General features: G+C 39.3%; 1 protein-coding gene and 1 long non-coding RNA gene across 2 annotated transcripts; one reads left to right on the top strand and one right to left on the bottom strand.

The window, feature by feature from the left end:
- Window positions 1-26: 26 nt before the first annotated feature.
- On the bottom strand, window positions 27-4,260 carry LOC134293675 (uncharacterized). Its single transcript, XR_010000632.1, has 2 exons — window positions 4,125-4,260; window positions 27-416 (listed from the first exon to the last, which is right to left on the bottom strand). It is a non-coding gene; the product is annotated as an uncharacterized LOC134293675 (long non-coding RNA).
- got2 (glutamic-oxaloacetic transaminase 2) lies at window positions 4,108-21,639 on the top strand. The gene is made up of 10 exons (XM_003227859.4): window positions 4,108-4,237; window positions 7,591-7,747; window positions 8,540-8,668; window positions 9,885-9,944; window positions 10,046-10,207; window positions 10,778-10,882; window positions 13,040-13,190; window positions 14,427-14,592; window positions 15,771-15,921; window positions 18,880-21,639. Exons 1-10 carry the CDS (start codon window positions 4,167-4,169, stop codon window positions 19,000-19,002), a joined length of 1,275 nt encoding a protein of 424 aa, XP_003227907.1. The 5' UTR covers window positions 4,108-4,166; the 3' UTR covers window positions 19,003-21,639.
- The last annotated feature ends 820 nt before the right edge of the window (window positions 21,640-22,459 follow it).

The raw sequence follows: 22,459 nt of genomic DNA on the forward strand, positions 1-22,459 counted from the left end.
AATTAAAAACAAGGTGAATACATATACATATTAATATAATTTAAAATATATTTGTGCCATGGGTGTAAAAGTTAAAGTGCAGAAATGAGGACAGTGGAGAAAGAGGAATCCGGCACAAGAAGCGGGAGAGTCTAATGAGTGCCACTTTTGGAGAGTCCAGCTGACATTTCCTCTTGATTTAAAGGCGGAAATATCTCCCGCTCCTCTGCCCGGCCTCACTGCAATGTCTTTGAGCAGAAATCCTGCAGACAAGGCGCAAAACCGGATCTGACAGAGGACATCTGCCAGGTGGGAACGGCTCCGTTGCTTCTGGCCGGTTCCATTAGGACAGGTGAGAAGAAGAGCAACGGCAACAAGGCCGCCTTTCGCCTGCGGCAGGATCTTCCGCTTCATGGATTTCCAGGGAATTCTGGCATCTGTGTGCAAAGAAAGGAGCAGAAACAGGGCTACAGAGCCATAGAATCCTAGATCTTGAAGGGACTCTCAAGGGTCATCCAGTCCAGCCCCCTTCTGCCAGGCAGAAAGGCACAATCTGATCCCTCCCGACAGATGGCCATCCAGTCTCATGAACATTAAGAGAAATGACTATAGAATCGTAGACTTATTAAAGGGACCCTCAAATGTCATCCAGTCCAGCCCCCTATTGCCAGGCAGAAAGGCAACTTCCGATCCCTCCCGACAGATGGCCATCCGGTCTCATGAACATTATGAGAAATGACTATATAATTATAAAATCCTAGAAGGGACCCCCAAGGCAATCCAGTCCAACCCACCTCTGCCATGGAAGAAAAGACTACTCGATCCCTCCCAACAGATGGCCATCCAGTCATAGATATGCTTGAGAGAGAGAGAGAAAGAATAGATAGGTAGGTAGGTAGATATTATTGAGATAGATATATGGTATATCATAGATTCATGGGGTTAGCAGGGATCCCCAAAGGCTATCCAGCCCAACCCCCTTCTGCCAGGTAGGAAGGAACAATCCAATCCCTCCAACAGATGGCCATCCAGCCTCAGAAACGAGGCTATAGAATCATGAGCTCATTGAATGGACCCCCAAGGGCCATCCAGTCAAACCTCTCTTGCCACGGAAGAAGACACCATCTGATCCCTCCCAACAGATGGCCATCCAGCTTCATAAACATTAGAAGGAGAAACAGGTTATAGAATTATAGACTCCTTGAAGGGACCCACATTATTTATTTATTTATTTATTTACTACATTTATATCCCGCCCTTCTCACCCTAAAGGGGACTCAGAGCGGCTTACAAATTATATTTACATACAATACATTATATTATTAGCATAGTACAATACTAGTATTAAATTACTATATTTTACTATATCAATTATATCGTAATATTATTAGTAATGTTACATTTAATATATAATATATAATTAATATTATTATATGGTATTATTAACAGTATTATATTGTAATACATTATAATATTATATATATATATACATACATACATTATCTCTCATCCCTTAATAGTTCATATTTCCCTTTAAGATTTTTCCACATTTTAAGGATTTCCATAAGAGATGGAAACTCATCTAGTGGTGTAGTGAGTCTGGCTGTCCTTGTAAAGCAGAATTACCCCAAACAGAGTAGAATCCAACTGAATTAAAGGCTACACTACGTAACAAAGTTTAACAAATACGTATCCTGTTCTTGGTTTGAAAGTGTTATTCCTATTCGATTGTGTTGTACTTTGAAACTAGTTGTTCTGCTCCAGAATTATTATTATTATTATTATTTTGTGGCTAAATTGGTTGAGACTTGGTAATGAGAGATTCATTGGAAAATTATTGCAAAATGTGCTGCTGCAGGATGTCCCTCCCACAGAAACAAATTTTTGGCAATTTGTTTTCATAATAGAACCAATTAGGAAATGACACTGATAACCCAGGAACAAAAATCACAGTGTTACATAATGTTGGCTTGCAACTAGATTTAAGGCAATGCATAGCACTGCAAGGCCACAATGGAACCAATTAAGCTTTCACAAAGTGCCATAAATCCGGCGCATGGGGCCACCTTGCGGCTGATACTCTTTGCACAAACCTCCTTCTCCAAGTTGTGAGGGTCCATCATGGTAAATTATTATTATTATTATTATTATTATTATTATTATTATTATTATTATTATCTTAAGAGTGTTATATTTTAACTGTTATTATTACTATTATTGTTATTATAATATCTGTTCGGATTCCTACTTTTATCTCCAGATGGAGATGAAAAATTATCATTATAATTATTATTATTATATTTGTTTGGATTCCCATTTTAATCTCTAGATGGAGATATAAAATTATACTATTTTTATAATAATATTTCTGTGTATCTCACTATTATCCCTCGATGGAGATGTAAAATTTTATTCTTACTCTTATTATTATCATTATTTTTTGCTTGGATTTCCACTTAGATGCAAAACTATATTATTATTATTATTATTATTATTATTATTATTATTTGTTTATATTTCCACTTGTATCTTTAAATCAGTGGTTCCCAACCTTTGGGCTTCCAGGTGTTTTGGAGATGCATTATTATTATTATTATTATTATTATTATTATTATTATATTCATATGCATATCACTGCTATCTCGATGGAGATGCAATATATTAATATTACCATTATCATTACATTTGCTTGGATTCCCACTTGTATATTAATATGGAGATGCAATACATTATTATTATTATTATATTCATATGCATATCACTGCTATCTTGATGGAGATGCAATATATTAATATTACTATTATCATTACATTTGCTTGGATTCCCACTTGTATATTAATATGGAGATGCAATAAATTATTATTATTATTATTATTATTATTATTATTATTATTATATGCATATGCATCTCACTGCTATCTAGGTGGAGATGCAACATATTAATATTATTATCATTATTTTTGCTTGGATTTCCACTTGTTTTTTAAATTGAGATTCATTATTATTATTATATTCATATGCATCTCACTGCTATCCAGATGAAGATGCAAGATATTATTATTATCATTATATTTGTTTGGATTCCCACTTGTATATCTAGACAGAGATGCAATATATTATTATTATTATATCTATTTGGATTCCCACTTTTATTTCTAAATTGAGATGCAAAACTATTTTATTATTATTATTATGTGTATCCTGATATTATCTCTAGATGAAAATGCAAAATTATTTGTTACATAGTTATTATATTTGTGTGTATCCCACTGTTATATCCAGATAGGGATGCAAAATTATTGTTATTATTACTCACACAGTCCTAGACACTTCCCAAGTGCTTGGATTTCCATTTGTTTTTTAAATTGAGATTATTATTATTCTATTCATATGCATCTCACTGCTATCTAGATGAAGATGCAATATATTATTTATTTTATTTATTTATTTGCGACATTTATATCCCGCCCTTCTCACCCCGAAGGGGACTCAGGGCGGTTTACAAGTATATATACATACAATATATTATATTATACAACTATATTGCAATATTATTAGTAATATTGCATGTAATATAAATATACAATTATAATAGTGAATTATAATTATTATTACATTGTATTACAACATAATATTATTATTAATATTAATATTATATATATTCATGTGTGTGCATGTGCATACACATACACACACACACATATATATACACACACACAATTATTATTATCATTATATTATTATTATCATTATATTTGCTTGGATTCCCACTGGTATATCTAGATGGAGATGCAATATATTATTATTATTATTATATCTGTTTGGCTTCCCACTTTTATTTCTAAACTGAGATGCCAAACTATTATTATTATTATTATTATTATTATTATGTGTATCCTAATATTATCTCTAGATAAAAACGCAAATTTGACACATAGTTATTATATTTGTGTGTATCCCACTGTTATATCCAGATGGGGATGCAAAATTATTATTATTACTATAATTACTAATATTGTTATTATTATTATTATTATTATTATTGGATTCCCACTTCTAGATTGAGATGCAATAGGCAGCAGGAGGGCAGGGCTTCTCCTGGCCCCGCCCCCTGACTTGGCCCCTCCCCCCGACTTCCGCTTCACCTCAGCCAGAAGCCACCGCACTCCTCCGCCGCAGCCGCCGCCATGGCGCTTCTCTTCCCGGTCCGCCTTGCTGCCCTCCCTCCTCGCCTGGCCTCATGTGCCGCCCGAGCCAGGTAAGCCGACTCGGGGTTACTCCTCACGTCCGAACACGCGACTCGGTGGTTCAGGTTGGGCCAAACTCAGCCGCGAACGCGACTTCCCGCGGTTTGTCCCTCGGCGCGGCCCGTAACTCCCGTCCCTCGTGCCCGGCATCCATTCGAGGGGCGGAGAAGGGAGCGCAAGAGCGTTCGCCATTGGTCACCTCCGGAAGGCGGGACCGCGAATGCCTCTCCGGATTGGCCAGCGTCATCGGAGGGGATTCAAGGGGAAGCAAGGATTGACAGGGGTTGCCCTTGGAGGGGGCTTGGAGGGCGCGCCCCAAAGGGCTCCGGGCTAAGCTGTGCGATGCTACACGTCCGGCTCCCTTTAGACGTCAGCGCCCTTTCATTGATCTCCTTCCTAAGACGTTATTATTATTATCATTACCATTTGTCTCTTTCCAAAAACTCATTTCTCTTTTCTTAAAGAAATTAGTGTTATTATCATTTCTTTTTTCAAAGACATTATTGTTATTTGTCTCTTTCCAATGACTTAATGTTACTGATATTATCATTTGTTTCTTTCCAAAGCCTTAGTATCATTATCATTATCAGCATTATTTTATTTATTTATTTACTTACTACATTTATATCCCGCCCTCTCTCACCCCGAAGGGGACTCAGGGCGGCTTACAAGTTATAGGTACATATAATAATAATAATAATAATAATAATAATAAAACTTTATTTTTATATCCCACCCCATCTCCCCGAAGGGACTCGGGGCGGCTCACAACAGGGACAAGCCCGAAACAACAACACAGCATTTGACAAAACTTAAAAACATTTCAATGATACACAAAATAAAATAATGGACGATACATTAAAATCCAAGCAGATAAAATCAGAGTAATTAAAAGCAAATTATATTATTAGCATAGCACAATAGTAGCGTTATATATTACTATATTGCACTATACCGCTATACTGCAATATTAGTAATATTACATTTAATATTAATTATATATTAAATGTAATATTACTAATACAGTAGAGTCTCACTTAGCCAACATAAACGGGCCGACAGAACGTTGGATAAGCAAATATGTTGGATTATAAGGAAGGATTAAGGGAAAGCCTATTAAACATCAAATTAGGTTATGATTTTACAAATTAAACACCAAAACATCATGTTATACAACAAATTTGGCAGAAAAAGTAGTTCAATATGCAATAATGCTAGGTAGTGATTACTGTATTTACAAATTTAGCACCAAAATATCACAATGTATTGAAAAGATTGACTACAAAAACATTGACTACTAAAAGGCAGACAGTATTGGATCATCCTGTATTGGATAAGTGAATGTTGGATAAATGAGACTCTACTGTAATATTATTTATCATTTGTTTCTGAGGCACAAAGCAGCTCACAACAATTCAAAAAACATAAAAAAAATTCCCAACATATAAATATTACAATAGGATCAAACATAGAAATGGGTGTAAATCACATTTTAGAAGGGCTCCAATACTCTACAGCACCTTCCTTAACAGACTTCAGGGCAATTTGCAATAATCAAAGCAATAAAAATCACATTCGTCAACAGGCAGAGAGAGAAAAGGCTGGCTCAAAGCCAGAGTGTCAAATACTCCAAACTAGAGTTGCATAACACCATGTAACACGATCTTTGTTCCTGGCTTACACATGTCATGATTCCCTAATAGTTCTATTATAAAAAACATGGGAAAGTTTATTAAACTGATGTAATTTCTGACAATGTTGCTACTGTAAGTACATTTTACGCAATTCTATATTTGTAGTCAATTTGTTAGTAGCCAATTTTTTTTTAGTCAATGTTTTCAATATATTGAGATGTTTTGGTGCTAAATTCATAAATACAGTATAATTACTACATAACATTGCTGTGTATTGAACTGCTTTTTCTGTCAAATGTGTTGTAAAACATGTTGTTTTGGTGCTTAATTTGTAAAATCATAATGTAATTTGATGTTTAATAGGCTTTTCCTTAATCCCTCCTTATTATCCAACATAATCGCTTATCCAACATTCTGCCAGCCCGTTTATGTTGGATAAGTGAGACTCTACTGTAATAATAATATTCATGGTCTCCAGGCCTTTGTTTCTTTCAGTCACCTCCTTCCTCTGGACTCCTAACTTAGAATCAATATCTCTCTCTATTTATTTTATTTATATACTGCTTTTCTCGCCCCTTGGGGGATTCAAAGGAGTGTACAACATAATAATGGCAAAGATTCAACATCCATATAAAAGAAATGCATTATAAATCGAAAATATTCACATACTAGCTGTGCCTGGCCACGCGTTGCTGTGGCGAAGTATGGTGGTATGGGAAATAAAGTATTGAGGAATTGGTGGTAGTTAAGGTAAAGGTTTTCCCCTGACATTAAGTCCAGTCATGTCTTATTCTGGGGGTTGGTGCTTATCTCCATTTCTAAGCCGAAGAGCCGGCGTTGTCCGTAGACTCCTCCAAGGTCATGTGGCCGGCATGACTGCATTATTTAGCAGTGTGGAGTCCAGATAATCCAGTTCAAAGCAGATAATATAAGATTCAAAATGGGTTATATAGCTGTGTGGAAGGGCTTGAGTCTACACTGCCATATAATCCAGTGCAAATTAGATAGTTAGTGAAGCCTAACTCTGCCTGTCCCCTGGGCTGAGTCGGTTGCTAGGAGACCAAGTGTGCAGAGCTTAGCCTTCTAACTGGCAGCAATTGGATAAAAACTATTATTCATCTCCCTCTAATTAGGACTTTATTTTTCTTTTCTTTTAGTTGTATCAACCTAGAGCCGTGGATGATGGGTTGTGTTGTCAAATTTCGAGGTCGGGGGCCTGCAGTTTTATTGTTTTGTCCGCTGCCCTGGTGCCATCACTCTTTTATATATATAGATAACTATAGATTAAAATTATTAAAAACTATATAAACCGTCAGATGTAACCATAAAACAAAATATTAAGACATTTAGACATTGCATCTGTTCCGTGGTTTGCTTTACCCGGAACTGGACACAGTGATAGTCCAAGTGAAGAGGTCTAACCAAAGCCGAATAGAGAGGCACCATGACTTTCCTCTACTAGATACTGTACTCCTTTGGATGCAGGCTAGAATCCCAATGGCTTTTTTTTTTTTACTGCAGCATCACACTGTTGGCTCATGTTCAGCTTGTTCTCCACAAAGACTACCCTTTCCCCATGAGACTCTGTTGTGGAGCCATTCATCACCCATCCTATACCTCTGCCTGCCTCTCTCCATGGTGGCAAATGGCACCCTGCCAAAAGAGGCCCTCAAGGTGATGGGGCTGAGGAGGCAAATCCACTTAGTTTTGTGACACCTCTTCCCTTGCAGCTCCTGGTGGGCCCAAGTGGAGATGGGCCCCCCGGACCCCATCCTGGGTGTGACAGAGGCCTTCAAGCGTGACACCAGTGCCAAGAAGATGAACCTGGGGGTGGGGGCCTACCGTGACGACAACGGAAAGCCCTACGTCCTCAACTGCGTCCGTAAAGTGAGTCCTTCCCCCACGCTCTCTGTAGTCTAAGGCAGTGGGACCCCAGTCTTGGTCCATGGGAACTCCCTGTCTCTGCTTTTCTGCTTGGCAGAAGGAGGCAGGCACCCACCGACCTTATTGACTTGAGTCCCATGTGCCATTGGATCTAATGCACACCTCAAGCCCAAACCCAAGAAAGGATTTGGTGCCTAATGTCATGCGCCAAAAGCAGCAAACGGTGCACTCTTTGTCGTTTGGCCCAAAAAGTGCCCATTACTGTTGCTTCCTGCTTAGAATTACTTCTTTACAAACAAAAGTGTTACAGCAACAAAGCAACAGAAAAGAAAACCTTGGAGTGCATATATACTGCAGAATGAATGCACTTTAACTGCCTTGGTTCAATTCTATGGAATTATGGGGGTTGTACTTTGACAAAGCCTTGAACTTTCTCTGACAGCCTTCTGCCAAAAAAGGATGATGCCCCACCACGCTACAAATCCCAGGATCCCATAGCATTGAGCCACAGCCATTAAATTAGAGGTCAGGTCCCTCTAAGAAGCGGCTTCCCTTTTTTGCTTGGGCTGAGAATCAAGTTCACTATATTATGCAAATTTAACATGCACTAATTTTTCCAATGTCATTAGCATTAGATTCGAGTAAATACAGTATCATGAATAAATAAAATTAAAAATTTAAAAAACAAGCTCTGTCTCATGGAGTTTGGACTTCTGAGCTTAGGGCAAGAAATGTACTGAAGGTGCTTCCTTTGGATGTGCGAAGGCATGAACGCAATGTCCTGTTTGTATCCAGGCAGAAGCCCAGATCGCGGCCAAGAAGATGGACAAGGAGTACCTGCCCATCGCCGGCCTGGCAGAATTCACCAAGGCCTCAGCGGAGCTGGCACTCGGCGAGAGCAACGAGGTCATCCAGAGCGGACGGGTGAGACAGCCATTTGTCTTTGTCCCAAGGCCTTGAGTGGTTCAGCGTCCAGACAGTGGAGCCATTGGGAGGCCAGGTCTTTGGGCTCTTCCCCTAATGGAGTTTTTGCTGGCACAGGATGCGTCCCAGGAGCCCAAAGCTTCCTTTTGCCTGAAGAGCTCATGACCAAGACTTAGAAGAGCAATTTAGTCTCCCAGAACCAGGACAAAGCAGGACATTGCCTTGTTTTGTTCTGTGCTTATTAATGGCATTTTATTCTTTTATCTTGAGATGTGTTTTTATTATTGTTCCAGGCCCAATTTTATGTTATAGTAAAGATAAAAGTTTTCCCTTGACATTAAATCTAGTCGAGTCTGAATCAGGATTGGTGTTCAGCTCCAATTCTAAGCCAAAGAGCCAGCATTGTCCACAGACACTTCCAAGGTTATGTGGTCAGCATGACTGCATGGAGGGCCATTACCTTCCCATCAGAGCAGTACCTATTGATCTACTCACATTTGCATGTTTTCAAACTGCTAGATTAGTAGAAGCTGGGGCTAACAGCGGGAGCTTATGCCGCTCCCTGGATTCAAACCACCAACCTTTCAGTCAGCAAGTTCAGCAGCTCGGCGGTTTAATCTGCTGCACTATCAGGGGCTCCTATAATTCTATGTTAGTGTTCCCTTTTTGTAGATTTTTAACTGTATTGGTAGAGCCGCGGTGGTGCAGTGGGTTCAACCCTTATGCCAGCTGGACTGCTGACCTGAAGGTTGGATTGCTGACCTAAAGGTTGCCAGTTTGAATCTGGGAGATGCGGTGAGCACTTGTCTGTCAGCTCTAGCTTACAGGAACATGAAAAAAGTCTCCTGGGCATCTCCTGGGCAACGTCTTTGTAGACGGTAAATTCTCTCGCACCAGAAGCGACTTGCAGAATGTTCTCAAGTTGCTTCTGACACGATAAAAAAAATCTGTATTGGTCTGTCATAGTGTAAGGTTCCTTGAGTCCTGATTCTGATTCTGATAATAATAGTAATCATCATCATAGATGTTTCCTTTAAGAGTAGACCCTATAAAAGGAAGGATTAGTAGGTAGGAATGCATACTGCTACCTCAGGTCCCAGTGCTGAGAAAAAGGCTGGGTTTTATGTATGTTGTCATATTAAACATGCACATTTAACTGGATTTTAAGTATCAAGAAAGAGCAGTTTGCTAACAGTGGTGCTCTTTCCCTTTGCAGTATGTCACGGTGCAGACTATTTCCGGGACGGGGTCCCTAAGAGTCGGGGCCAACTTCCTGGTGAGTCCTTCTTGCACCATGAAATTCGGGGAAGTGGTTTGGGGTGCCTTTTGGCTCCCTTTGCAAAACTGAGCCACTGCCTCTCCCTCTCCTTGGTGCAGCAACGCTTCTTCAAGTCCAGCCGTGACGTCTACCTGCCCAAACCCTCCTGGGGCAACCACACTCCCATCTTCCGGGACGCGGGGATGCAGCTGCAGAGCTACCGCTACTACGACCCCAAGACTTGCGGCTTCGACTTCACCGGGGCCTTGGAGGACATTTCCGTAAGTGGGAAACGCACCGGCAAAGCCTGGCTCAGGAAGGGCCATTTGGAGTGGGAAGGGCTGAGCTAAAGAGTGTCTGAATGGGAGGACCTGTAAACAGAGACCTCCACCCATTGTTGGAAGGCCACTCAGTTATTGGAATGGCACTCAACGTAATAATAATAACAACAACAATAACAACAATAATATTTTCAATGTAAGTCTGAACTAGAGAGGATCCAAAAGGGAGGGCCTGTAAACAGAGGCCTCCCCTCATTGTTGGAAGGGCCACTCAAGGTAATGATGATGATGATGATAATAATAATAATAATAATAATAATAATAATAATAATTTATTTATTACCTGTTTCTCCTCGTGACTCGAGGCGGGTCACAGAACAGTCAAAACACACAAACATTGCAAAAAATCTATAAACGTAGTTCTATAAATAATAGATACAGATTTCAGACTTCAGAAATGTTTATTAATTAGTCCATTGACTATATCAACAATAAAAGACAAACGCAAAAATGCACAGACTAATGGACATTAATCAGTGACTCCTCTTTCTCCTTCTCTTTGTACTAAAGAAAATCCCAGAGAAGAGCATCATCCTTCTCCACGCCTGCGCACACAACCCAACCGGTGTGGACCCACGGCCTGAACAGTGGAAAGAGATGGCCGCTTTAGTGAAGGTGAGCAGCTGCAGGGAAGGCTTCTGCGAGTTTTCTTACTTGGGAACGTCCACTAGGAATATGTGTTAAGAATCTGCGAGCTGTTAGGCTCAAAATGACCCTCTTTTGTGAGGTAGATTCCCAAGAAAATAGCAGAGTACAGAAGCACGCATCCAAAACAGCAGGAAACTTACGTGAGGTGAGTTTAGAGAAAGCCTTTGTTCTTCAGGATGGCAAAGGATTGCAAAGTCATCTTAAAAGTTCAAAAAAGTATTTATTGAGGTAAAAAGAAATCCATTGTTGATAGGAAAAGGTTTCTGGAGCGAAATAGCTGTCTAAACTAGGTCTAAGGAAGGTAGGCAGGTAAAAATAACAAAGATTTCTAGATAGTTACATTTCGCCTACAAGAGTGGCAAAATGTATCCTCTTGGTGAAACAAAAGGAGGAAGAAGAATGGCGACCAGCAGCATGGGCTGTGCCTTCTCTTTTTGGGACCATAAAAATTCCAATCTAAATTGAGGAAGTTACCTCATCCTTGCAGAGATCACATTGCTAAAAACAACAAGTGGATGGCTGGATGTAAACAGGATAGGAAGAGGGAAAACAGCAAAGGCTGTCTGGGCATGCAGGGGATTATAGAGAGGTGTCCTTCAGTCTATCTATCCACTATCTATCTATTAAATGAGACTTGTGTAGTCCAGGATGACTCTCAACAGTATGGAAGAAGGAACACGTTACATTGATTGTCTCATCATTCCCATCTTTCTCCTTCATAACTTCCACTAGGGCTGGTGATCTTTGGCACATATCTTAAGATATCTCTTGCTCCCATTCCACTGCCTGAAGCTGTTTTGTTTGCTCCCATTGTGTTTGTTGAGTCCGAGAGGCTGGCTCAGATGCCGGTCCTGCCAGAGAACCACATTCCATTGCATGCCAACCTCAGACGGATTAATGGATGAATTAGTCCAGCCTGAATTGGTTAAGGGTTGTGTAATTGTGTAATTTTACCATAACTCAGTGGACTTTGACCCAGCGGATTTGGAGTTCAATGTCAGTGAAGTGGGTGCAAGGCTTGAACATGCAAGGCCCCTTTTGAGTCTCCTTGTGGAGGGAAAAAGTGGGATATAAATACACAGTAATAATAAATATAATAATATATTATAATGATTAATTATGATACCAGTAATAGATACGTAGCCACTTTGAGTCTCCATGTGGAGGGAAAAAGCAAGGCATACATAATAATAATAATGATAATAATAATAATAATAATAATAATAATAATAATAATAATAATATCTATCTTGTTTGCTGTGTCATAATAAAATAATAATAATAATAATAATAATAATAATAATAATAATAATAATGCATTCTAATACAAATAATAGATGCATGGCTACTTTGAGTCTCCTTGTGGAGGGAAAACGTGGGGTATAAATATACACTAATACCGGTAATAAATATTATTATTATAATAATACATTATAACGATGCATTATAATACCAGTAATTGATACATAGCCACTTTGAGTCTCCTTGTGGAGGGAAAAAGCAAGGCATAAATAAACATAATAATAGTAATAATAATGCATTCTAATACAGTAGAGTCTCACTTATCCAAGCCTCGCTTATCCAAGCTTCTGGATAATCCAAGCAATTTTTGTAGTCAATGTTTTCAATATATCATGGTATTTTGGTGCTAAATTTGTAAATACAGTAATTACAACATAACATTACTGCGTATTGAATTACTTTTTCTGTCAAATTTGTTGTATAATATGATGTTTTGGTGCTTAATTTGTAAAATCATAACCTAATTTGATGTTGAATAGGCTTTTCCTTAAGCCCTCCTTATTATCCAAGATATTTGCTTATCCAAGCTTCTGCCGGCCCGTTTAGCTTGGATAAGTGAGACTCTATTGTACTAATAATAGAAGCATGGATACTTTTACTCTCCTTCTGGAGGGAAAAAAAAACAGGATATAAATAAACAATCATTATCATCATCTTGGAAAGTTATGAACAGGAAAGTTGGTGAAGTGGCCTTTATTATCTCCACAAAACAATCACCGAGAAGGGCCTTTTAATGTCTTTTAATGTGGGAGTCTCCCAGTGTTGCGTTACATTGCAGGCTCTTCCTTTTGCTCCGTCCTGAGCTGCGTCCTTCTCTTGCAGAAGCGGAACCTCTTTGCCTTCTTCGACATGGCCTACCAGGGCTTTGCCAGCGGAGACATCAACCGGGACGCCTGGGCCGTCCGGCACTTCATTGAGCAAGGCATCAACATCGTCCTCTCCCAGTCCTACGCCAAGAACATGGGCCTCTACGGTAAGACCTTCGGACCGCTTTCTCCAGAGGGAAAAGCCGCTTAGAGGGATTAAGGGTTTGGGGGAGGCTGTGCTTTCCTGTGCAGGGATTGGCAAGCGGAGGACCTTGGACTTGGGACTGCATTTCTCTATTTTCCAAGGTCCTCCCAGGTTAAGGAAGGAGGCACTGTGAGGTTGTGAGAAAGAGCAAGAAGAAAAGGAGGCTTTGTCACACAATGGGAAAGAACATGCCAAACAACCAAGGATGGGTTCCATTTAGATCCAGCCACTTCTCTGGATGACTCGATTTAGTGATTCACGTCAGTCGTGAAGAAGAGCCTATTTAGTCATTTTAGTAGAAGTTGCCTTGCCCAAGCTTTCATCGGATGTTATAGTGGAATCATAGCTGTATCGGGGTGCATTGTCGGAGGCCAGTGGAGGGCTGTGAAGAAAGTGTGGAATCACGCAGCCTCCCAGAGACAAACATACGTATATCTGGAATAGCATGGCCAGTGCCCAGGGATGCTGGGAGCTGCAGTCTAAAAGAATCAAGAGAGGCATACTAATCCCATCTTTGCTGACTCTGAACTTATTATTTATTTATTTATTTATTATTTACAGTATTTATATTACGCCCTTCTCACCCCGAAGGGGACCCAGGGCGGATCACATTATACACACATAGGGCAAACATTCAATGCCCATAAACACATCAAACAGAATTATTATTGCATTTATTATTTTACTCTATTTATTATTACTTGTATTATTTTCCTGTATTTATTATTATTATTATTATTATTATTACATGTATTATTTTACTCTATTATTATTAAAAGGACACATAAGCACATTTACATTGAAGAAGATGAGAATAATGATTGGATCATTATTGGACAGTCTTATCTTAAATTTGAGCTTTATGTAAATATTTAAAAACATTTAACCTACTGATGCCTCAATTAATATAATTTTATTGATATCTATTTTTATTTCTGAAATTTACCACCTGCGGCTTATACTGGAGTCAATGTTTTCCCAGTTTTTTTGTGTTAAAATTAGGTGCCTCGGCTTATATTCGGGTCGGCTTATACTTGAGTATATACGGTATATTGTTCTATATGAATAATATAATATATTGTATGTACATATGACTTGTAAGCCGCCCTGAGTCTCCTTCAGGGTGAGAAGGGCGGGATATAAATGTCGCTAATCAATAATAAATAATAAGTAATAAAATAAATGTATTGCCTTGCAGGGGAGCGTGTGGGGGCCTTTACGGTGGTCTGCCAGGACGCGGAGGAGGCCAAGCGCGTGGAGTCCCAGCTGAAGATCCTGATCCGGCCCATGTACTCCAACCCGCCCGTCAACGGGGCCCGGATCGCCTCCACCATCCTCAACAGCCCCGACCTGCGGAAGGAGTGGTAAGGAAAGCGAGGGACCCCTTGTGTTATCGGCCTGGCCTTGTCCTTCCTTGATGCAACCCTATTGTGGTTGTGTTCTTTGATGCAATGGGAGACTTGTTCCAATCGCACAAATCAGGGATTTGTATAGGACTCATTCCTCTATGGCAGGCATGGGTAAAATACTGGCTGTTAGGAATTGTAATAACAATAATAACAGAGTGAATTAATAAATGTATTAATAATAATGAAAATAGAGTAAAATAAATATAATGGTAACAATAATAACAGAGTAAAATAATAAATGTAATAATAAGTAATAAAGTAAAATAATAAATGTAATAATACCAATACAGAAAATTAATAAATGTACCATATATACTCGAGTGTAAGCCGACCCGAATATAAGCCAAGCAGGACCCTCACCTGAGTCTAAGCCAAGGGGGTCTTTTTCAGCCCTAAAAAAACTCTGCTTATACTTGAGTATATATGGTAGATAGATAGATGCAGATATATAGGTACACAGGGATTGCAAAGGCTTGCAGGGGAAAATTTCTATATATTTGTAGGAGAGATTAACAAATATTTCAGGGAGAAAAATGCTTTTATAAGATTAATGGATACGTGTATGTATGTATGTGTGTATATATATACACACACACATACACATATACATACATACATACACTTTTTCCTGACCTGCAAGGGTTTCTCTCCTTTCCCTTTTCAAAACATTCCCTTGGTTAAGAGTGAGGGAGGCTTTGGAAAATAAAACAATGTTAAGGGAGATAAGAGGGAAGAGAAATATATCAAATATTGCAAGCAATGGCCTCCAGGCACTCCTTCCTGGCGTTGACCCTATTATAAGTCAAGGGAGGTTTTTTCAGTTCATAAAAGGGCCGAAAAACTCGGCTTATCTTGGAGTATATACGGTAATGGTCAGTGGTCTGTTTTGGTTTTGGTTGTTAAGCCTGACCGGAAGGAAGTAGGCATACTCTTGGACTTCTTTTCCCTTATATTCCTTTTACGGAGTGAAGCAAAATCTTTTCCAAGCTAGCAAATCCAAGAATATGATTCAGATCTAGCCAAGGTGCCATGCTCTGTGCCAAGCCAGGAATATTGAGGGCTTCTCTCTTGTGCTTTGACCGTATGGAATTTTCAAGAGAAAATCTCACTCCTCTCTTTCTTTGTTGGCGCAGGCTGACGGAGGTGAAGGGCATGGCCGACCGCATCATTGGCATGCGCACCCAGCTGGTGGCCAACCTGAAGAAGGAAGGCTCCTCCCACAACTGGCAGCACATCACCGACCAGATCGGCATGTTCTGCTTCACAGGGCTCAAGCCGGAACAGGTCAGTCCCCACTCCCGCCCAGAGGATTGTGATGCGTTGCTCCCTTTTTCCCCTCTTTGGAAGAACTTCATAATTCCCGCTGCCTTAAGAAAGCCCAGAATATCCTTAAGGATCCCTCTCACCCTGGATATTAATTTTTGGAATTATTACCATCTGGCAGATGGAATAGGATTATAAAAATAAATAGGCTGAGAGATCGCTTTTATCTCTGAGCTGTGACTATATCTATATATATAAAAGGGTAATGAAATTTTGGCCTAGGACAAAACAACAAAACTACACATCCCAGAAACACTAAACTTGGCAGCACAACCCCTCATCCAGGCCTCTACGTTCATACAACAAAAAGAAAAGAAAAATGAAGTCCTAATTAGAGGGAGAGGAATAATTGTTTTTAGCCAATTGCTGCCAGTTAGAAGGCTAAGCTCCGCCCACTTGGTCTCCTAGCAACCCACTCAGGCCAGGGGACAGGCAGAGTTAGGCCTCACTTAGGCCTCTTCCACACTGCCTATAAAATACAGATTATCTGATTTTAACTGGATTATATGGCAGTGCAGACTCAAGGCTCTTCAACACAGCTATATAACCCATTTATAATCTTGTATTATCTGCTTTGCACTGGATTATCTTGACTCCACACAGCCATATAATCCACTTCAGTGTGCATTTTATACAGCTGTGTAGAAGGGGCCTCATATAATCCAGTTCTAAGCAGATAATATAAGATACTTTATTTCCCATACCATCATACTTTGCCACAGCAACACGTGGCCGGGCACAGCTAGTTGAATTCTATGGTTTCATACTGATAAGATTAATGGAGATATATATATATATAGATATATATATATACACACATACACACACACACACACACACAGTAGAGTCTCACTTGTCCAAGCTAAACGGGCCGGCAGAACCTTGGATAAGCGAATATCTTGGATAATAAGGAGGGATTAAGGAAAAGCCTATTAAACATCAAATTAGGTTATGATTTTACAAATTAAGCGCCAAAACATCATGTTATACAACAAATTTGACAGAAAAAGCAGTTCAATGCGCAGTAATGTTATGTTGTAATTATTGTATTTACGAATTTAGCACCAAAATACCATGATATATTGAAAACATTGACTACAAAAATGGCTTGGATTATCCAGAAGCTTGGATAAGCGAGGCTTGGATAACTGAGACTCTACTGTATATATAATTTTTATTTACATACATTAACAACTTTCAGTAAAACAAAACACAAAAGCAATGAACATTTTACAAACACATAACCCCCCCCCCCCCAAACCAAGGCCTGAACAAGTATCCTTTCCTTTACCATAAGATTTATAAACAAATGTCATATACAAAATGTCTGACCAACATGATTATATTGTTTTCCTTTTTCACTATCTAGAACAGGGGTCCTCAAACTTTTAAAGCAGAGGGCAGGTCCACAATCCTTCAGAATGTGGAGGGGCCAAATTATCATTTGGGGGGAAAAAACCAAACAAATTCCTATGCACACTGCACGTGTCTTATTTGTACTGCAAAACAACAACAACAATGAAAGAACAATACATTATTTAAAAATGAAAACAATTGTAACCAACATAAACCTATCAGGATTTCAATGGGAAGTGTGAGCCTGCTTCTGGCCAATGAGATGATCAGGTTAATTAGGATTGTTGTTGTTGTTGTTGTGTGCCTTCAAGTCATTTCAGACCTTGGGCGAGCCTAAGTCTAAAATGTATTTATTCATTTACTACATTTATTTATTATATTTATATCCCACCCTTCTCACCCCGAAGGGGATTCAGAGCAGCTGTATGTACATACAATATATTATATTATTAGCATAGCACAATATTAGCATTATATATTACTGTATTGAACTATACCACTATACTGTGATATTATATGTAATATATATCATATAATTAACATTATTATATGGTATTATTAATATTATATTGTATAACATTATAATATTTTATCAATATTATATCTTCTATATATATAAAAGAGTGATGGCATCAGGGCAGCGGACAAAACAACAAAACTACAGGCCCCCCAACCTCGAAATTTGACAACACAACCCATCATTCACGGCTCTAGGTTGATACAACAAAAAAAGAAAAGAAAAATAAAGTCCTAATTAGAGGGAGAGGAATAATTGTTTTTATCCAATTGCTGCCAGTTTGAAGGCTAAGTTCTGCCCACTTGGTCTCCTAGCAACCTCCTCAGCCCAGGGGACAGGCACAGTTAGGCCTCACTTAGGCCTCTTCCACAGATTATCAGATTTTTACTGGATTATATGGCAGTGTAGACTCAAGGCCCTTCCACACACCTATATAACACATTTGGAATCTTATATTATCTGCTTTGAACTGGATTATCTTGACTCCACACTGCCATATAATCCACTTCAGTGTGCATACTAAACATAAAGACAACCATACAACAGACATTCAATACCACCACTACCTCAACAATTTCTTACCAACACCACCAGACAACGCCACAGCAAAGCGTGGCCGGGCACAGCTAGTGTATATATAATATATTATATTATTTTAAATGATATAAAATATATTATAAAACTGAGGGCAGGGGCCAGGTAAATGACCTTGGAGGGCCGCATCCGGCCCCCGGGCCTTAGTTTGGGGACCCCTGATCTAGAACATACTTAATAAAAACTGACCAGTATATTTTTCTTCTTCCTGGCTTGCAAGGGCGTCTCTCTCTTTTCAAAACATTCCTTTGGTTAAGAGTGGGGGAGGCTTTGGAAAAGAAAACACACTGATAAGGGAGGAGAAGAGAAATATATCAGCTATTGCAAGCCATGGCCTCCAGGTTCTGTTGCCCGGGAGGCTTTTTCAGCTCAAAAAAAAGGGCTGAAAAACTCGGCTTATCTTTGAGTATATATGGTAAGCAGGAAAGCAGACCTTTGCCTTTTCTTTGCAGGTGGAGCGGCTGACGAAGGAGTTCTCGGTGTACATGACGAAGGACGGGCGCATCTCGGTGGCGGGGGTCACCTCGGGCAACGTGGCCCACCTGGCCCACGCCATCCACCAGGTCTCCAAGTAGCGAGAGCCTTTGGGGCAGGAGGATGAAGAAGAAGAAGAAGAGGAGGAAGAGGAGGAAGAGGCAGCAGTGCGGAGGTCCACACGGTTGAATGTATTCCCAATGCAGCCCTGCCTGCCTCCCTTCCGGCCTGTCCTTTTGTGTGCTTTCACCAAAAATATGGAGCCTTTCATGCTTGTAATGTTTTTTTTTTCTTTTTGTGGATATTGTGGAAAATGCCCCTAGTGTTTGTCACCCAAAGATTGTGCCGTGTGGGCCCCATCTACACTGACATATCGAATCCACATTGAACTGGATTATATGGCAGTGTAGATGGAGCCTGGATCTACACTGCCATTTAATCCAGATTATCCAAGCAGACAATAATAATATTAATAATATCAATAATATTATTATTATTAATAATAATAATAATTTTATTTTTGTATCCCGCCTCCATCTCCCCGGGGTAGCTCACATGGGGACAATTCCGATCAACATAATCAGCAAAATTAAAACATAACCACATAAAATAATATAAACAACATACAACAACATTAACAGCAATTAGAACCTGAGTAGTAATAATTGCTGGAAATTCAGAGGATAAGAATTTGTGCATAGAACTATACTCCAAAGCTGGCAAAGCTATACATGCAAATGTAACCAGCCATTTTTATATGAAAACAGGGAACACAAAAATATTAAAACAGCTTTACTTTGTAAGGTCTGCTTTGATCTGGGCTGTATGGCAGTGTAGACTCATATAATCCACTTCAAAGCAGATCATGTGGATTGTCTACTTGGGTAATCCGGATTATATGGCAGTGTAGAAGGGGTCTGAGTCTACACTGCGATATAATCCAGTTCAAAGCAGACAATCTGGATATAACAGTATAGATGGGTCCAGGGGCCCTTTCTACACTGTAGTATAATCCAGATTATCTGCTTTGGACTGGATAATATGGGGCCCCTTATACACTACCATATAAAAATTCAGATCTGTTTTGAACTGGATTATGTGCCAGTGTAGGCTATTATAATCCAGTTCAAAGCAGACAATCTGGATATAACAGTATAGATGGGTCCGGGGGCCCTTTCTACACTGTAGTATAATCCAGATTATCTGCTTTGGACTGGATAATATGGGGCCCCTTATACACTACCATATAAAAATTCAGATCTGTTTTGAACTGGATTATGTGCCAGTGTAGGCTATTATAATCCAGTTCAAAGCAGACAATCTGGATATAACAGTATAGATGGGTCCGGGGGCCCTTTCTACACTGTAGTATAATCCAGATTATCTGCTTTGGACTGGATAATATGGGGCCCCTTATACACTACCATATAAAAATTCAGATCTGTTTTGAACTGGATTATGTGCCAGTGTAGGCTATTATAATCCAGTTCAAAGCAGACAATCTGGATATAACAGTATAGATGGGTCCAGGGGCCCTTTCTACACTGTAGTATAATCCAGATTATCTGCTTTGGACTGGATAATATGGGGCCCCTTATACACTACCATATAAAAATTCAGATCAGTTTTGAACTGGATTATGTGCCAGTGTAGGTTATTATAATCCAGTTCAAAGCAGATAATTTGTATTATATGGCAAGGTAGAAGGGGCCTGAGTCTCCACTGCTGTATAATCCAGTTCAAAGCAGACAATTTGGATATGATAGTGGCAGCGTAGATGGGTCCGGAGGCCCTTCCTAGACTGCAATATAATCCAGATTATCTGTTTTGAACTGGATTATGTGGCAGTGTAGGTTATTATAATCCAGTTCAAAGCAGATATGGCAGGGTAGAAGGGACCTGAGTCTCCACTGCCATATAATCCAGTTCCAATCAGATAATCTGGATTTTATATGGCAGTGTAGACCTCAGTGCCAGGTTCGAGTGACGGGCCTTTTTGGAGGGTCCTGCCTCCCGTTGCCGTGACAAAAAAGTGCTTTGTTTGCACACACAGACACACAAATCCCATTGTTCCCAAAGGCCGCTTCGCAATCCTCTGTTTTTATTCAAATATTCATTTGTTTCCAAAGAAAGCCCAGAAGAGGAGGGAGTTTTGGGCCTGGGTTTCTTCCCACGAAATGGTGCAAACCGAGCCCTTTCCTCGGGGCTTTGCCTTCTGCTTCCGCACAGATTTTTGACCTGATTTAATACACCTTCCGTCTCAAGTAGTACGGCCAGGCAGATGGGTTCCTTTTCTTTGCCAAACATACTCTTGCATCGTTTCCACTGTTAAATTATTACCATTATGATCAAACTGACAGTAGGTAGCATTTCTTGCTTTGGAACCAAATCAAAGGGTAGCCAGTAGAATATTACAGCACAATAAATTACATTGCATTTGATCTTCGGGAAAGACGGGTAGGTTTGAGATGGTGGGAATCGCGGGGATTTATTGCATTGCCTTCCCGTCATCCCCTTGCTGGGAATTGCAGTCCGTTGACTCCTAGCCAATGGGGCGCTTCCCAGAGTCCTGTTTTGGAGGATTTTGTGTTTTCCTTTGTTGTGTTTCTGCTTTGATTTCTGCCTTCTTCCGTCCTTTTCCTGGAGAACCTTCTGCCGTTCTGTAGAAACCATTCTGGCCTTGGTCCAGTTCCAGCCTCTTGTTTGGAAGGAAATAATAAAGCTGCTGCTATACGTTGCTTTGAGGTCTTGATATTACCCATTCAATCTACAAGAGGGAGCTTGGCCTTTGTTGCCTGGAGGCGCCCCCTGTTTCCTCTGCCATATAATCTAGTTCGAAGCAGATCATCTCAATTTTATTATATGGCAGCGTAGAAGGGGCCTCAAAGTGGTGAATGGTGGTAAAAACAATGCAATACAATTTAAAGCCTAAAGGCTATCAGCATTAAAATAGAATTAAGCTTATTTATTTATTTATTAGCTACATTTATATGCCGCCCTTCTCAGAGCGGCTTACAAATTTAATTTACATACAATATTATATTAGCATAGTACAATACTGATAATAAATTACTATATTGTACTGTATCAATATACAGTAGAGTCTCACTAATCCAAGCCTCGCTTATCCAAGCCTCTGGATAATCCAAGCCATTTTTGTAGTCAATGTTTTCAATATATCGTGATATTTTGGTGCTAAATTCATAAATACAGTAATTGCAACATAACCTTACTGCGTATTGAACTACTTTTTCTGTCAAATTTGTTGTATAACATGAAGTTTGGTGCTTAATTTGTAAAATCATAACCTAATTTGATGTTTACTAGGCTTTTCCTTAATCTCTCCTTATTATCCAAGATATTCGCTTATCCAAGCTTCTGCCGGCCCGTTTAGCTTGGATAAGTGAGACTCTACTGTATTGTAATATTATTAGTAATATTACATGTAAAATATAATATATAATTAATATTATATTGTATTATTAGTATTATATCATATTACAATATAATATGACTATTATATGTATATACAATATGTTATAATTATTATATATTATT

Source organism: Anolis carolinensis, unplaced genomic scaffold, assembly GCF_035594765.1.
Source record: "Anolis carolinensis isolate JA03-04 unplaced genomic scaffold, rAnoCar3.1.pri scaffold_9, whole genome shotgun sequence".
In the NCBI taxonomy this organism is placed as follows: domain Eukaryota; kingdom Metazoa; phylum Chordata; class Lepidosauria; order Squamata; family Dactyloidae; genus Anolis; species Anolis carolinensis.

Bases quoted from the DNA above. Each gene is read 5' to 3' on its own strand.
- got2 (XM_003227859.4), top strand. From the start codon at position 4,167: ATGGCGCTTCTCTTCCCGGTCCGCCTTGCTGCCCTCCCTCCTCGCCTG. The intron at 13,191-14,426 runs GTAAGACCTTCG...ATTGCCTTGCAG, and splicing joins CAAGAACATGGGCCTCTACG to GGGAGCGTGTGGGGGCCTTT. The intron at 15,922-18,879 runs GTCAGTCCCCAC...TTTTCTTTGCAG, and splicing joins CAGGGCTCAAGCCGGAACAG to GTGGAGCGGCTGACGAAGGA.